Below are 16940 nucleotides of genomic sequence, written 5' to 3' on the forward strand. Positions count from 1 at the left end.
AAAAAAGAAAATAGGCTACACCTTATATACTCTAACTGCATTTTAGCTTAACCACAAGCAATATTGAAAGCAGGCAATGATTCTGGCGTGAAAGCAATCATCAATGTCATTACAATATTTTTCTTGAAGCAGAAAGCAACAAGTTTAGCGAGAATATAAATGCCTATTGTCCTCTAAGATTCAGTAACCGCACCAAGTACCCTATTACACTTCTTCCTACATGGTCAGGAGGTGTCAGACATTGAATCCCAAGAACCAAGCCCATGAGAGCAATTTCCATTTTTCAGGGGGCATGATGTAGTTTTTTGTACCATGAGCACCACAAGCATTGAGCTGTTTCCTAATTGCATTCCTTTGTGCCTCAGTCTTATAATATGGCTTGTTACCCTCTTAAGCTTCCAAAAGGGAAGGTCCCGACATCTTCCTCTTTTTCCATTCCGATTCCTTTAATGTATATGTCTCTGTGTGCCAAAGGGCATCAAGCCAGTCTAACTTCTTTTTTTTTTTTTAAGATTTATTTATTTGTTATGCACACAACTTTCTGCCTCCATTTATACCCATATGCCCAAGGAGGACGCCAGATCTCATCACAGATGGTTTGGAGCCACCTTATGGTTGCTGGGAATTGAGCCCAGGTCCTCTGGAAGAGCAGTCAGTGCTCTTAACCACTAAGCCATCTCTCCAGCCCCAGTCTAACTTCTTAATGGATTCTGTTCCCCTTGGGGCTGATCAGAACTTGCTACTCGTCCAGTAAGCCACTATGCTTATTAACTGAACTTGTGCCCTGAATGGTTTCAGGTTCTTGATATGGCCCCATTGTTTCTCTCCATTGTCTACCCTGGGACCAGGTAAGCCCAGTTAGTAAGTCTTTAATGTCTCTCTTCCGGGTGTAATGGGGGTGGGGAGGGCACAGTAGGGAGTCCTGTGTGGAGAGTAGGCATATCTTGCTGTGTAGTTCTTCCGTAGCAAGGACTTTTTTCCAAAGAATTATTTCATTTAAAGAGACTGCCATTGTATATGTTCTCATCCTACACCAAAGCTCACACAAAATTCCCAAAGGAAAAGGCATAAGGAACTCCCCTAGCACATAGTGAGAATCAATAAGTAGCAAAAAGGTGGTGGAGAGCTGTGATTCGCAATTCAAAATGCTGGAACTTTGCCCAGCAGCAATGGTCGCCACGTGGTCTGTGCCGTGTCTCTGTGTGTGTGTGTGTGTGTGTGTGTGTGTGTGTCTTTATGCCTCTCTGTGTTCCTTTGCGTCTCTCTCTCCCCTCCCCACAAGACAGGGTTTCTCTGTGTAACCCTGGCAGTCCTGGAATTCACTGTAGACCAGGCTGGCCTCTAACTCAAAAGATTTACCCACCTCTGTCAAGAGCTGAATGCTGGGATTAAAGGTCTGTGCCTCTACCACCCAGGTGTCTTCTACTCTGTGTGTGTGCGTCTCTTGTGTGCAGGTGCTCCAGGGCAGGTGTTATGTATGTGTGTTTTATGCCTCTGGGTGGGTTCTGGGGATTCAGAAAGTCAAGTGCCAGGCTTATAGCAAACTTTTTACATGCTCAGCTGTCTCTCTGGCCCTACTTTCGATTTTGAGTCCCATGTAGCCCAAGTTTGTCTCCAACTAGGTATGTATTGGAAGATGATTCTGAACCCCTGATTCTCCAGCCTCACCCTCCCAGGCGCTGGAATAACATGTATTCACCACCATGCCCGCCTGCTTTGACAGGGTCTCACCCTGGCAGTCCTCCTGCCTAGCCTCCCGGTGTTAGGATTACAAGTGTGAGTCACCATGACCACCAGCCAAGGATTTTGTTGCCTCTCACCCAGGCCCTCAGCCCACATCCAGGAATTCTGTGACAATGTTTTAAGTGTCTCACTAGGAAGCCAGTGATATTATTGACATCTAGTGGCAAGACGTGGGAGATGCTTCGAATTGGCACATTAGGCAGCGTGGTTCCAGCTAAACAGAAGACAGTCCCTAATAATACTCAGTGGGGTCCATACAAGGTGGTCCCCCAAACATGTATGGTGGCCCCTATAACAAAAAAAAAAGACCAATAATGCAAGAGCCTAAATGGGCGCCTAAACAATACCCACTGATACTAACTGGAGCTCAAGATAGGGAGACTGTTATTACAAACCTTTCAGCAGGGCGTGGTGGCACATGCCTTTCATTCCAGCACTCCAGAGGCAGGAAGACCTAACTCTCTGAGTTCAAGGCCAACCTGGCCTAACTAGTGAGTTCCTGGACAGCCAGAGCTACATAGTGAGGCCCTGTCACAAAACAAAACAAAAACATAGAAAGTTAGGAAAGAAGGAAGACATAATAGAAAAATAAAAGAACTGTCTCTGAAGTCAATCATGATACCTCACTCAGCTGTAATCCCAGAAATTGGGAGGTGAAAGACAGAGGATGTGGAGTTCAAGGTCATCCTTAGGTACACAATAAGTTAAGGACCAGCCTGGGCTACATGAGACCCCATCTCACCCCTATATGCACATATACACACACACACACACACAAACACACACACACACACACACACACACAAAGAATAAGGCTTGGAGTTTGAGATAAGTTGAAAATAGGAGAGAAAAGGAGGTGATCTGTAAAAGGCCACCATGCTTCCTGAGCTGGTTAGTGAGTTCCTGTGTCAACCATAATGATTTCGCAGACTACTGAACTACCCGTCCTTTACCCAGACAGGAGAGGAACACACTTCCTGATGTCTACAGTGCACATCTCTCAGCAGCGGTCTGCACCAACCCAAACCTGGTCGAGCTGGCCTTGTACCGCCATGCCTTGGGCAGCTGGGGCGTGCGGCTGCTCTGCCAAGGCCTCAGACATGCCAACTGCAAGCTTCAGAACCTGAGGTGAGTCCCAGCTGCAACATGAGCTTCTCGAGGTCCCCACCACCCTCTCCCATGAGGCTCATCTAAGGACACACAAGGTGGTGTATCTGATTGCCATGGCTCGTGTGACAGTATATTACAATGGGGTAGCCTCTTCTTCCACTTTTAAGAAGGTTCTAGGTTCTAGGAATCAAACTTGTCTTGTCAGGCTTGCATACCGAGCCATCTCCAGTGCACCAATTTTATTTTTCTTCTTCACGACAGGGTTTCTCTGGGTAGTCCTGACTGTCCTAGACCAGGCTGGCTTTGAACTCAGAGATCTGTCTCCCGAGCGCTGGGATTAAAGGCATGCGCCACCACTGGTTTATAGCCTTAAAATACATAGGTTTATTATTATTGTTTTATGTGTATGTCTGCATATGAGGACAGAGGTGTATTAGAACTAGAGTTCTATTGGAGGACTGAAACGAGAGTTACAGGCAGTTGTTAGCTGCTTGACATAGGTTCTAGTAGTTGAATTTGTGTCCTCTGCAAAAGCAATATATGCCTGTAACCACTGATCCTTCGCTCCAGCCTGACAACCTTATATTTTGAAGCAAGCTCTTAAACTAAACCTGGAGCTTACCCCTGGAATCCACTTGCCTCTGCCTCCTCTGTGCTAGGCAGGGGTCTACACTGAGCTGCACCCCCAGCCCTTCACTGGGGGAATTCTCAGAAAGGGGTCTACCACTGAGCCACACCCAGATTTTTCCTTGGGTGCTGGGGATAGAACACAGGCTTCCACTTTACTCACGGGACCATCTATCGAGCCCCCATAACATTTTTATGATTTTTTTGTTTGTTCATTTTTTGCTTTTGTATTTGTTTTTTATTTTTTGAGACAGGGTTTCTCTGTTTCTTTGGATCCTGGAACTAGCTCTTTTTTCTGTTTGTTTGTTTTGTTTTGTTTTGTTTTGAGACAGGGTTTCTCTGTGGCTTTGGAGCCTGTCCTGGAACTAGCTCTGTAGACCAGGCTGGTCTCGAACTCCCAGAGATCCGCCTGCCTCTGCCTCCCGAGTGCTGGGATTAAAGGCGTGCGCCTCCACTGCCCGCTTGGTTTGGAACTAGCTCTTAAAGACCAGGCTGGATTCGAATTCACAGAGACCTGCCTGCTTCTGTTTCTCACTACTGCCCAGGTCATTTTTTGTTTTCCAAGACAGAGTCTCACTGTAGCCTCAGCTGTCCTGGAATAAAAATCCCCATACCAAGCCTTAACAGCTGTCATCTCCCTACTTCCTTACATAATTAGGAATGCATGCATGCATTGCAGAAGAGGACATGAGGTCTCATTCCAGATGGTTGTGAGCCACCATGTGGTTGCTGAGGGAATTCCTAACTCAGGACGTTCAGACGTTCGGAAGAGCAGCCAGTGTTCTTAACCTCTGAACCATCTCTCCAGTTCTCTCTCTCTCTCTCTCTCTCTCTCTCTCTCTCTCTCTCTCTCTCTCTCTCTCTCTCTCTCTCTCTCTCTCTCTCTCTCTCTCTCTCGTTGCCCTTAGACCAGAAACAACCTGCAACTCAAGGACTCTGTCGCTAAACTAGGAACTCCTTTATTTTATATCAGATAAAAGGGGGGGGGGGAACAACCCAAGTATGGTGGCACACACCTTTAATCCCAGTACTTGAGGGGCAAAGGCAGGCAAAGATCTCTGTGAATTCAAGGTCAGCCCGCTCTACTACGGCAGTTTTCCAGGACAGTCAAGGCTACATTAAATAAATAAATAAATAAATAAATAAATAAATAAATAAATAAAGCCAGAATTCCAGAAGAGCTACCAAATAAAATGACTTGGTTCCATCTTCCTTCTCGCCTCAGGCTGAAACGGTGTCAGGTCTCTGGATCAGCCTGCCAGGATCTTGCAGCAGCTCTCATCGCCAACAGGAATTTAATCAGGCTGGACCTCAGTGGCAACAGCATTGGGGTCCCAGGCCTGCAACTGCTCTGCAAGGGCCTGCGGCACCCCAGGTGTAGGCTGCAGATGATTCAGTGGGTGTTCTTCCCCTCCTCCCCTTCTCTCCCTCCTCCTCTTCTTGCTCCCTCCTCCTTTTTATATCCATAAGCATATTAACATATTACTGGAGTTCAGTGTCTCATCCTCCCCCACCCCCTGTTCTCTCTCTCAGTTTATTAAGACAGGGTCTCGTGTGGGCGAGGCTGACCCCAGTCTTGCTCTGTAGAATAGGCTGCCCTTTTATTTGTTTCTATGCTGATAGTGTATCACCACACCTATCCTCCTATACATTTTTGCTGTATATCACTTGCACAGATCAAACCTGCCCCCCCCTTTCCTACTATCCCAAAAAGTTTGATTAAAAAAAAAAAAGTAGATAGATTTTATTTGTTTTTGTTTATCTTGGGTTTTGATCTTTTGAGGCAAGGTCTCACTGTGTAGCTAACCTAGAACTTGCTATGGAGATCAGGCTAGCCCCGAACTCACAGAGATCTGTGTGCCTCTCCCTTCCCAGTGCTGAGATTAAAGGGGTACATGATCACACCCTTGGAAGTCAGGTGTGGTGATGCACACCTTTAATTCCAGCGATTGGGTGCCAGAGCCTGGTGGATCTCTGTGAGCTCCACACTAGCATGGACTCCTAAGACCCTGTCTCAATAAACAAAACAAACACACAAAACCCAACCACATAGGAAAGAGAGAAAATTGCATAGGTTCCTCTTAGGTGACTAAACAGGAGATGTATGTAGGTCAGGACATGTCATCCTCTTCACTGTCTCCCAGGCTGAGAAAGTGTCTACTGGAGGCTGCAGCCGGTGGAGAGATCGCCAGTGTCCTCAGCAGCAACTCACATCTGGTGGAGCTGGACCTGACAGGAAACGCCTTGCAGGATTTGGGACTGAAGTTGTTGTGTCAAGGGCTGAGGCACCCAGTCTGCAGGCTGCGCACCTTGTGGTGAGCTCTTCAGGGGTTGACTTGGAGAGTAAGTTTTTCGAGAGAGGGTTTCTCTGTGTGGCTTTGGATGCCCTGGAACTTGCTCTGTAGAGCAGGCTGACCTCGAACTTGGAGACCTCTGCCTCCCAAGTGCTGGGATTAAATGCATGAGCCACCACCTCATGTTCTTGGCATCTTACTTGAACCCGAAATAAAAGGGAGCTAGAGAGATGGCTTGGTGGTTAAGAGCACTTGTTGCTTTTACAATAGGAACTTGGTTCAGTTTAACCAGCACCCATGTGGCAGTCACAACTGTCTGTAAAGTCCTAGGGGATCCAATACTCTCTTTTGGTTACCACAGACACCAGGCACACACTAATATATACATAAAATAAGATAATCTAATCTTCAAATTATAATTATAAATGATGTTATGTATTTTTATTTCATGAGCTTTGGTGTTTTGCTTGCATGTATGTTTGTGAGAGGGTGCTAGGTTCCTTGGAACTGGAGTTGCAGACAGTTGTGAGCTGCCATGTAGGTGCTGGGAATTGAACCCAGGTCCTCTGCAAGAACTGCCAGTGCTCTTAACCATTGAGCCATCTCGCCAACCCCATAAGATAATAATCTAAAAAAGTAAGAGAGAGAGAGATTCGATAGCAGGGGCCAGAAAGAAGGCTCCACAGGTAAAGGCACTGACCATCAAGGCTTATGACCAAAGTTCCACTTCCTGAGGAAGTTCAACCATTACCGAATAAGGAAGAAAATGATCTCCACACACACACACACACACACACACACACACACACACACACCCCAAAATACTGGGATCAAAGGCGTGAGACACATGCTAGTTTTGCTTGTTTTACCAATAAAAAGAAGTCTTACTAAAAAAATATCGGTAGGGGCTAGTGAGATGGTTCAGCAGTGAGGTTACCGTCACCAAGACCGTCAATCTAAGTTTCGTGCCTGGGGCCCACACCGTGAAAGCAGAGGCTGACTTTGCCCTACTACTGAGCTCCACCCACCTACACCCCCTTGCTTTTTGAGCCTCAGCCTCCCTATATACCCAGTATAGTCTCTGATGGAGCAGGAGCATCCTCTTGCCTGTCTACCAAGGGCTGGTGGGTGTCACAGGTGTGTGCCACATAGCTTGATGAGAACACAGAACTCTGAAGATGGGGGCAGAGCGTGATAGATCAGTGTCCCCAGGAAATCCCCTATCATACTCACTGACTGGCTTTTTTCCGCAGGCTGAAGATCTGCCACCTGGGCCAGGCTGCCTGTGAAGATCTGGCCTCTAGCCTCAGCATGAACCAGAGCCTGACAGAGCTAGACCTGGGTCTGAATGACCTTGGGGATCCTGGGGTGCTTTTGCTGTGTGAGGGCCTTGGGCACCCAGACTGTAGACTCCAGACCCTCCGGTGAGTGGGATTACCAGCTTAGCATCCTTGCCCTGTCTTTTCTGCCACGGAGGTCATGGTGCCTCCCAATTCCTTGCCAGCTTTCAGGATTTCCTGCCACGGGGCCTTTACACAAGTCTCTGACATCCCCTGAAATCGCCCCTCTGATCTGCTGTCCACTTCATTTCCAGGGCAGACTGGCTCATCCGTCCCGTCTCAGAACGGATACTACTGACGGAAGTGAGCCTCTGTTCTGGTTGGCTTTCTGTAACTGTGATAAAAGAGCATGACCAGAGGCGACTTGGGAAGGCAAGGGTTATAGTTTGTCACTGAGGGAAGCCTAGGCAGAACCTTGGAGCAGGAGAAACCATTGGGAGAATGCTGCTTACTGGCTGGTTCTCTCTGACTGGCTCTGCTGGCTGTTAGTCTACAGCCCAGGCCTATACTACCCACAGTGGGCACCTACATCAATTAACCATCAAGAAAATGCCTACGATGGGGGGGCTGGAGAGATGGCCCAAAGGTTAAGAACACTGACTGTTCTTCCAGAGGTTCTGAGTTCACAACCATCTATAATGAGATCTGGTGCCCCCTTCTGAGGTGTAGGTTCGTATGCAGGCAGAACACTGTACATAATAAATAAATAAAAAAGAAAGAAAGAAGAAGAAGAAAATGCCTACGATGCCTGAGAGAAGTCTCAGTCTTGTTGCTCTTACAGAGGACCTGGGTTCTGTTCCAGGACCCACAATGTGGTTCACAACCACCTATAACGGATCATCTGTAATTCTAGTCCCGGGAGCTCTAACACCCTCTTCTGGCCTGCGAAGATGTTAGGGATACATGTGATGCACATACATGCAAGCAAAATACTCATACACCGTAAAGTAAAAATAAATGTTTTTTAAAGGTGTATTTTTAGCCCAGTACCGTGGTGCATGCCTTTAATTCCAGCGCTCGGGAGGCAGAGAGGCAAGTGGAGGTCTTTGAGTTCCAGGCCAACTTGATCTATATAATGAGTTTCAGGATAGACAGTGAGACCCTGTCTCTAAATAAATAAATAAATCACCCTGGTCTACACAGAGTGTTCCAGAACATCCAGGACTATATGACTCCTTGCTGGCAAGCCTGATGATCTAAGTTCAAATCCTGAGACCTACATGGTAGAAGAAGAGAACCAACTCCCACAGGTTGTTTTCTGACATTGTGGCAAAACAGCGTATGTACAGACGCATGCTCGTGCACACATGCTACTAACTTTAAAAAAAATGTAAAGGCTAGAGAGATGGCTCAGTGGTTAAGAGCACTGCCTCCCCTTCCAGAGGACCTGGGTTCAATTCCCAGCACCCACATGGCAGCTCATAACTGCCTGTAACTCCCGTTTCAGGGTAAAACACAAAACCCACGTAAAATAAAAATAAATTGTTTAAAAAAAGATAGAGCCAGGCTGGGCATGGTGGCTGAGACCTTTAATCTCAGCACTGAGGAAGCAGGGCGACACAGAGAATACTGTCTCAAAAAAAAAATCCACACACATAAAAAGGAAAATTATCTTTAAAACCTTTTTACAAATATTAATTTTATTTTCGCATATGTACCTTTGTGAGTGTATGTGTGCCCAGAGAAAGGGGGGTCTCACATCCTCGGTCATATGCTTTTACTTATTTTTTTTTTTTTTTTGAAGACAGGGTTTCATGCAGCCCAGGCTAACCAACCGACTGACCTCAAACTTTCCTATGTAGCTTAGGACAACCCTGAACTCCGGATCTCCCAGCTTCTACCTCCCAAATCCGATGCCCACAGACAAACAACACCACACCCCATTCACGAAACACTAGGGATGGAGCCCAGGGCTTTGTGTCTTAGGCATGTACTCTCTATCAACCCCCTGCCTTTCTTCTTTTTTAGATTAAAAAATTCTACATAAGCCGGGCGATGGTGGCGCACGCCTTTAATCCCAGCACTCGGGAGGCAGAGGCAGGCGGATCTCTGTGAGTTCGAGGCCAGCCTGGTCTACAGGAGCTAGTTCCAGGACAGGTTCCAGAGCCACAGAGAAACCCTGTCTCAAAAAAAAAAACAAAAAACAAAAAAATTTCTGCATATTTGACTTTTTGCCTGCATGTGTGCTTGTGACCAAGTGCATGAACAGAGGCCAGAAGATGGCTTTAAATTGCCTGGGACTAGAGTTATAGCCAGTTGTGAGCTGCCAGGGCCCTTGTTTTCTATCTCTTCCTCTCTGCTTTCTCCCCCTTTGCCTCTCTCAGGAGGGCAAAGCCGCACCCCTACACCCAGCATACACATTTGACACTTAAGCCCAGTCCTGGTGACATTGCTGAAATTTATAGGGCAAACTCAGTTTGGCCATCTCTTCCTCTAGGCTGGGCATTTGCCGACTGGGCTCAGATGCATGTGCAGGGATTGCCCGTGTGCTCCAGGTCAACACTTGCCTCCGAGAGCTGGACCTGAGCTTCAATGACTTGGGAGACAGGGGCCTGCGGCTGCTGGGAGAAGGACTTCGGCATCCGGCCTGCAGACTCCAGAAGCTGTGGTGAGTGTTTTCCTTGGGAGGAAGGGGACAGGAGTAGGGTGGGGATGTTAATGGAGGGGTGCTGGGATTAAAGGCATGCGCCGCCGCCACCACCACCTGGTTAAGCAGAAATGTTAAGGCTAATTTCAGCTTCATAACTAGTATCAGGCCAGCTTGAGCTGTAAGAGATGCTACTTCAAAAAACAAAACAGAAAAAAAAATGATGGCTGTTTTTATTGTGAAAACAGAAAACACATTAAAAAACATGACCCAGAGGAGCGGTAGTGGCTCATACCTTTAATCCCAGCACTCAGCAGGCAGAGGCAGGCGGATCTCTATGAGTTCAAGACCAGCCTGGTCTACAGAGCGAGTTCCAGGACAGGCTCCAAAGCTACAGAGAAACCCTGTCTCAGAAAAAGAGAGAGACAGAGACAGAGAGAGAAACCAGAGACAGAATAGATGTCCCATCCTCCAAAAAGCAACCTCCCACCACACACACAAAAACAGGTGACAAACTTCTGGTGTAGGGGAGCATTTACTAATTGTGTAGCTAAAAGGACCAGACTTCAGGCATGGACTGATTTGGGCATTTTCTTTTCATCTATGTATAAGTGCATCTGGGTCTGCGGGTGTCCACAGAGGCCAGAAGATGGCATCAGATCCCATACTCCCCTTCATTATCAGTTACAGGTTGTTGTGAACCAACAAACTTGGTACTGGAAACCACACTTGGGTCCTCTAGGAGAGAGTCTTAACCCACTGAGCCATCTTTTCCAGCTCCTGCTGTTGGGATGTGTGGCTTCTGTGACTTGTTACTATACTGGCCCCACTCTCAGGCTGACCCTGATTCACAGCAGGATCCCTGTGGGGCTGTTCTGCCTACTGGGTCCCAGATTATTTCCTCCCTGCGTCGGTTTCTCTGCTTACCCCTGGCTGTTCTGGAACCCACGCTGTAGACCAGGCTGCGCTGAAACTCAGAGATCTGCTTCCCTCTGCTGGGATTACAGGTGTGAGCCACCATGACTAGTCTTCCAAATCATGGCTTTCTCCACTCCCCTCATCCCACCCCCCAAGACCCAAACAGGGTTTCTCTGTTTAGCTTTGGAGCCTGTCCTGGAACTAGCTCTTGTAGACCATGCTGGCCTTGAACTCATAGAGATCTGCCTGGCTCGCCTTCTGAGTGCCACCACCAATCTACATCCTTAAAAAGCTGCAGGCGTTGGATTTATCATTTATCGACGATGTGTTCTCTGGGGACAGAAACCTGTTGAGGGCTGGAGCCATCCCTACCTCTACCCTTATATCCAAATTTGGCTCCAGGCAAAAACTGAGGAACAAGTAAATGCAAAAGGAAATCACTGACCAGGGATCCAGTCTATAATAACTCACATTGGTATAACTTGTATTATTTTTTTGTCTCCAAGTCCTCACCACCACCACCCCTTGGTTATTCTGTGTAGCCATGACTCTCTTGAAACTCAGCTTTGTAGACGAGGGTAGCCTTGAAGTCAGATCCAACTGCTTCTGCCCATCAAAGTGAAGCTAATTTAATTCGGGTTACCTGTGGGAGCATGGGAGGGAGACTACTTGCTAAGGGATACACTGCTCACCAAGGAGTGTGTCCAGCAACCACTGGATGGGCTCATGCCTGTTTCCTCTAAACCTGATCACCTCAAAATCAGCACCCCAATTCCCTGAAAAGCTCATCTTACCCACCTTCGACTTGTCTTCTGCAGGCTGGACAGCTGTGGCCTCACATCAAAAGCCTGTGAGGACCTCTCTTCCATCCTGGGGACCAGCCAGACCCTGATGGAGCTTTATTTGACCAACAATGCTCTGGGGGACACAGGTGTCCGGTTGCTGTGCAAGAGGCTAAAGCATCCAGGGTGCAAACTTCGAGTCTTGTGGTGAGAGATGATCCTGATTGCTTGGGGAGAATGGGGGATTTGAGAATGCTGGGCTCAGATTTGGGGGTAGGAATACTGAATAATTGAGATGTGTTAACAAGTGGATAAATAGGGGGCTGGAGAGATGGCTCAGTGGTTAAGAGCAACAGCTGCTCTTCCAGATGACCTGGGTTCAATTTCCAGCACCCACATGGCAGTTTACAACTATTTGTAACTCCAATTCCAGGGATCTGACACCTTCACACCAATGCACATAAAATAAAGTTAAATAAATTTTTTTTTTTTTTTTTTGGTTTTTCGAGACAGGGTTTCTCTGTGGCTTTGGAGCCTGTCCCGGAACTAGCTCTGTAGACCAGGCTGGTCTCGAACTCCCAGAGATCCGCCTGCCTCTGCCTCCCCGAGTGCTGGGCTACGTTAAATAAATTTTAAAAAACTGGATAGCCGGGCAATGGAGGCGCACGCCTTTAATCCCACATGAGAATACAAGTTGGGTTTCCCTGTAGTTCTTATTTATTTAAATACACCTAAAACTGGGAGTAAGGAACCCAGAGTGGTGGGGAACATATTTAGTTCCAGCACTTGGCAGGAAGATCTCTAAGAAATCCAGGTCAGCCAAGGCTGAAGAGAGACCCTGTCTCCAACAAGCAAACAAACAATTGGGAAGTAAGGAGGCTGGAGAGGTGGCTCTGTGGTTAAGAACACTTGTGTTCGAGACCAGCCTGTTCTACAAGAGCTAGCTCCAGGACAGGTTCCAAAGCTACAGAGAAATCCTGTCTCGAAAAACAAAATCAAACAACAAAGAATTTGTTCTTTGTGGCTCACAACCAGATCCAGAGGATCCGATAACCTCTGCTGACCTCCATTGACACTGCAATATGAGGTTCAGTCGTACATGTGTGCAAAATACTCATGCATAAGACAAAAATAAAGGGCAGGTGAGCTGACCTGGCAGGTTAAAGCATCTACTGCCAAGCCTGGTGACCAGAGTTCACTCCCGAGGACCTTCGTGGATAGAAAGGAAAACATATGCAGGTTGATTTCTGGCCTCCACAGGCACACCTTCACACCAAAAAAAACAAAAACAAAACAAAACAAAACAAAAAAATCTAGGAGTATACATCCCAGCATTATAGGGAGCTGAGGCAACAAGATCCCAGGTTCAAGGCCAGTCAGGGCAACTTCATGAGAGTCTATCCCAAAATGTGAGCTAGGAGGATGGCTCATGGCTCATCAGGAGAGTGCCTGCCTACCTAGCATACACAGAACTGTAAGTCCCAATACTGCAAATGAGTATTTAAAATTTTGCATTTATTTGCATTCCAGAGTTCCACAGCACTTGTACAATCTGAGTGAGGCCAACTTGAGATGAGTGCTCTCTGGGTAATAAGCATGGCAGCAAGAGACTTTATCCTGAGTCATCTCTGTTACCCATTCCCTTAAGATTTTGTGATGGCTCGGTGGTTTAAGAACACCGGCCATTTTCCCAAAGGACTTGGGTTCAATTCCCACCACCAAAATGGCAGTTCACACTGTCTAACTCCAGTTCCAGGGGATCTGGCTCCCTCATGCAGGCAAAACCCCAATGTGCCTAAAAAAGAAATCTTCAAAAGAAAAAAATGTGAGCCAGGCGATGGTGGCACACGCCTTTAATCCCAGCACTCAGGAGGCAGAGGCAGGCGGATCTCTGTGAAGTCGAGACCAGCCTGGTCTACAGAGCTAGTTCCAGGACAGGCTCCAAAGCCACAGAGAAACCCTGTCTCGAAAAACCAAAAAAAAAGAAAAGAAAAAAATGTGATTTGAATTGCTGCTGGGCAGTGGTGGCGCATGCCTTTAACCCCAACACTTGGGAAGCAGAGGCAGGGGGATCTCTGCAAGTTTGAGGCCAGCCTGCTCTACAGAACGAGTTTCAGGACAGCCATGACTACAGAGAGAAACCCTGTCAAAAAAATAAGCCAGAGAGATTTTGATGGTTAATTGTGTGTGTATGTATGTGTACACATGCATTTCTGGTGATATAGGCCAGAAAAAGAATGTCGGATCCCTTGGACCTGGAGTTAAAAATGGCCCTGTGGAACTGAACCCTACACAAAAGCAGGAAGCACTCGATTCAGCCCCAGAGAAAACTGAGTAGGGAAATTCTCCTCACCAGGCTATCTTTTTAGTGACCTTAAGTGACAGTTCCCTGCTTTGTCTCCAGGCTGTTTGGAATGGACCTGAGCAGAATGACCCACAGGAGGCTGGCAGCACTTCGAGTCACAAAGCCGTACTTGGACATTGGGTGCTGAGCATTGCTGCTGCATCAGAATGGAGGCGATCAGAATCTTTTTATTCCCTCCGACAACTACAATCCAGCACTTTGTGGCAGAGGTCGGCCTCTGTCCCGTGCTGGAGTCTGGAGGATTAGAAATTCAAGGTCACCCTAAGAATCAGAAGACTTGGGACAGGAGGCCCAGAAAGTGCCAGCTGACAAAAATGTTCAGTTGAGTCATTACCAATCTTTGATGCAGCTCTTTGGATTTGATGTCGCCCCATGCAGATCATTTAAGATGGGGAATGATGGTTAGCAGGTTTGTAGAGCAGTAAGACAACACAACAAAAAAATTCGAGGCTTGGAAATTTCAGTCATAGGACCAAGGCTCCCACCTACTGGCCAAAGTCTAAAACTACAACAGATTAAAATATGCCCAGAGAACATTGTACATACGGGGAGTAGTGTTTAGAGGTTTCTGTGTAGCCTCCTCTGTCCTGGAACTTGCTCTATAGACCAGACTTGGCTTGAATTTGAGTTCTGCTTCCCAAGAAGCAGTTATTTGTACAGTATGAGCTAATTTTCCAGAGGTGATTCACTAGCAATCAGTAACACAGAATTCTTGCAGATATAGTGGCTCATACTTCCCTGCCTGCCAACTTTCCTACTTAACATTGTTCTCACATGTGGGAAACTACACGAGAAACAAGTGGTGCCGTAGAAGCCAAGTTAAGCTGGGGCTGTAGGTTAAAGGTTCCGGAGGTGGCAGATCTAAAAAGATCCAGGACTGCTTTGCTATTCACATTGAAAACCTGTCCTTGAGTAGATTGCATGCCTGGTATTAAGAGTTTGAGGTGTGCCTTATCTGGGCTGTACATGTACAGGGAGGCAGTCTTTATGGGCAATGGGTTTGAACTCGAGTACAGTTCACAACCATGCCAAGTCCAGGGCAATATAGGTGGCTTAGCTCCTGGTATTAAGGCTATCGAACCTAAGAATGCCACTGAGCAGGAGGACCAGAGATGCATCACCACACACACTAAGCACACGCCCAAATTCAGCCTTACTGGGGATTTTACCTTGAGGCCTGAAACAGATGCATGCTCATCTGGTTTCCAAGTCTCAAAAACTGCTTCACTATTTGGACATGGAATTAACTGGTGATTTCAAAGCCTTGTTCATTACCTCCCATTTCCCCTAATGTGATCTACAGGATCACAATTCTAAGACACTACACCACTACATTCAGAGCTAGTTCCAGGACAGGAACCAAAACCTCGAAAAATCCACAAAAAAAATTCATATAACACCCGTTCTCGGTCCCAGTCCTCCCACCTGGTGCAAGTCCCTCGGACTGAATTAAGGGAGCCACTAAAAGATGCAAAGGGACACGGCTTATAATAATGCTAGATTTGAGCATTTAAGGTCAGCCCCAGGAAGTGACCCAAACCACATGGAAGTGCATAAAATGGAAGCCCAACCCCGCCACGTGTAGTTAAACAGAAGACTGAAGCCATTAAGTGCCAAAAAGAATACTTTTATTAAAAAAACAGTTCAACATTAGGATTAAAATTCAGCACCCACAACCAGGAAACTGGAGACTGGCCCCTCAGAAGCCTGGAGGCTCCCACTGCAGACTTCAGGAAGGGGGGGGGGCACGGGCGGGCGCTGAAGGGTGCTCACAGGGGAAACTCAAATGTCGTAGCACTTTCTACTCAGTCCAGAATAGTGCTCCACATTTGAGTTTCACCAAATGAGCAATTCCGGCTGAAGCTCCACGCAGAATTCTCCACACAGCAACACACAAAATGGAAGCACTTTCCGCTTTAAAAGGCTTGGAGAGGGCCTCCATTTTGAGTACGGCTACCTGGGACATGGACGGGGACTGAAGGCAGCATGAAGCCCACACGCCAACTGAAAACAGGACATTAAAACCATTAAAAGTCAGTAACAGTACAGTACTCCCCCCCCATTGCCAGCAAGCTAGCCTCCTGCCATTATCCTAGGTGCATCTATCTCCCCCACCCATCCACCTCAACCCCCCATTTCCCGGGGAAGGCTCACTGAGCCCCCTCCACTGCACGGGTGGTGGGTGGTACCCACAGACAACACCCAAATGTTGCAACACTTTCCACTTGGAGAAAGAGAAGAGAGCTAACATTTGAGTGCCATCAGGTGGGCAGGCAAATCCCCAAGCTGCTTTCTCAATCGGCAATTCTCAAAACTTGGGTGGCACTTCTTCCCTGGAATAAAAAGTGTCTCCATAGTTTGAGTATTGCAGGTTAAGATCTGTGGATCCGTGGTAAATAAGCTGGAAAAAAAAAACTTAAAATTATCCCCCAGCCAGGCCTTCTATATACCCTACCGCAAGCAGACTCCCTTCACTCCTGCCCATTCTAAGACCCGTCTCCCCCCCCCCCATGCTCACCAAGTTCCGGCATCCAACTTCTCCAGCACCAGCGAAGTAGGGTAAAAGGAATTCACCTTTAGCCTTCAGACTCCAGGCTGTAACTGGATGGGCTGGGTTTCCAGATGCCTTGTACATACAGAGACCAACAAAATGGATGCACTTTCTGGACAAACCTCAGAGAGGGCTTCCACTTTGATCGTCACTGTGCGCACCAGATCCCAGCGGATCCTGATTCCCCTTAGGTATGTCCTTACTTGGAAACACATGGGGCCCACCCGTGAAACCCAACAGCACTTGCACAGAACCATGAGCCACGAGAACCTCGCCGAGTTTTCTCAGTCGGTAACACTCAAAACCTGGCGGCACTTTTCTTCAAAGAAAAAAAAAAGAGCCCCCAGTTTGAGTATCACAGGTTGAGCATCCCAAGGTCCGTACAAATGAGAAGGCTCATATATTATCCCTTTCATCTCAACCCTAAGATGTGACCTAAACTGGCGTCAAGGGTTAAAGTTTCAAAACGTAACCGTTGTAGCTTGCTCAGCTCTCACTACCTTTAAGGTCCAAGGAACATATAGGTACCTATGCACAAATGCTTCTCTGGAAGACTTTAGGGGCCTGCCAACATAGATACAGGGTTCCCCACACAGTGGCACACAAAGTGGAAGCACTTTCTA

At 47.2% G+C, this 16940-nt stretch overlaps 1 protein-coding gene across 2 annotated transcripts in view; it reads left to right on the forward strand.

The window, feature by feature from the left end:
* Nlrp12 (NLR family pyrin domain containing 12) overlaps nt 1-14309 on the forward strand; it is a 25681-nt gene extending 11372 nt beyond the window's left edge. The window contains exons 4-10 of one of the 2 annotated variants that reach the window (XM_050129856.1): nt 2701-2871; nt 4706-4876; nt 5625-5795; nt 7028-7198; nt 9552-9722; nt 11438-11608; nt 13806-14309. In XM_050129856.1, coding sequence (XP_049985813.1) covers nt 2701-2871; nt 4706-4876; nt 5625-5795; nt 7028-7198; nt 9552-9722; nt 11438-11608; nt 13806-13893 — 1114 coding nt within the window. In that variant the 3' untranslated portion in view covers nt 13894-14309. The remainder of the gene's footprint in view (nt 1-2700; nt 2872-4705; nt 4877-5624; nt 5796-7027; nt 7199-9551; nt 9723-11437; nt 11609-13805) is intronic. The other variant, XM_050129857.1, reaches the window with a different exon arrangement.
* Nucleotides 14310-16940: the final 2631 nt, after the last annotated feature.

Source organism: Alexandromys fortis, unplaced genomic scaffold (genome assembly GCF_014885135.2).
Source record: "Alexandromys fortis isolate MF-2015 unplaced genomic scaffold, M_Fortis_MF-2015_v1.1 scaffold_282, whole genome shotgun sequence".
Lineage (NCBI taxonomy): Eukaryota > Metazoa > Chordata > Mammalia > Rodentia > Cricetidae > Alexandromys > Alexandromys fortis.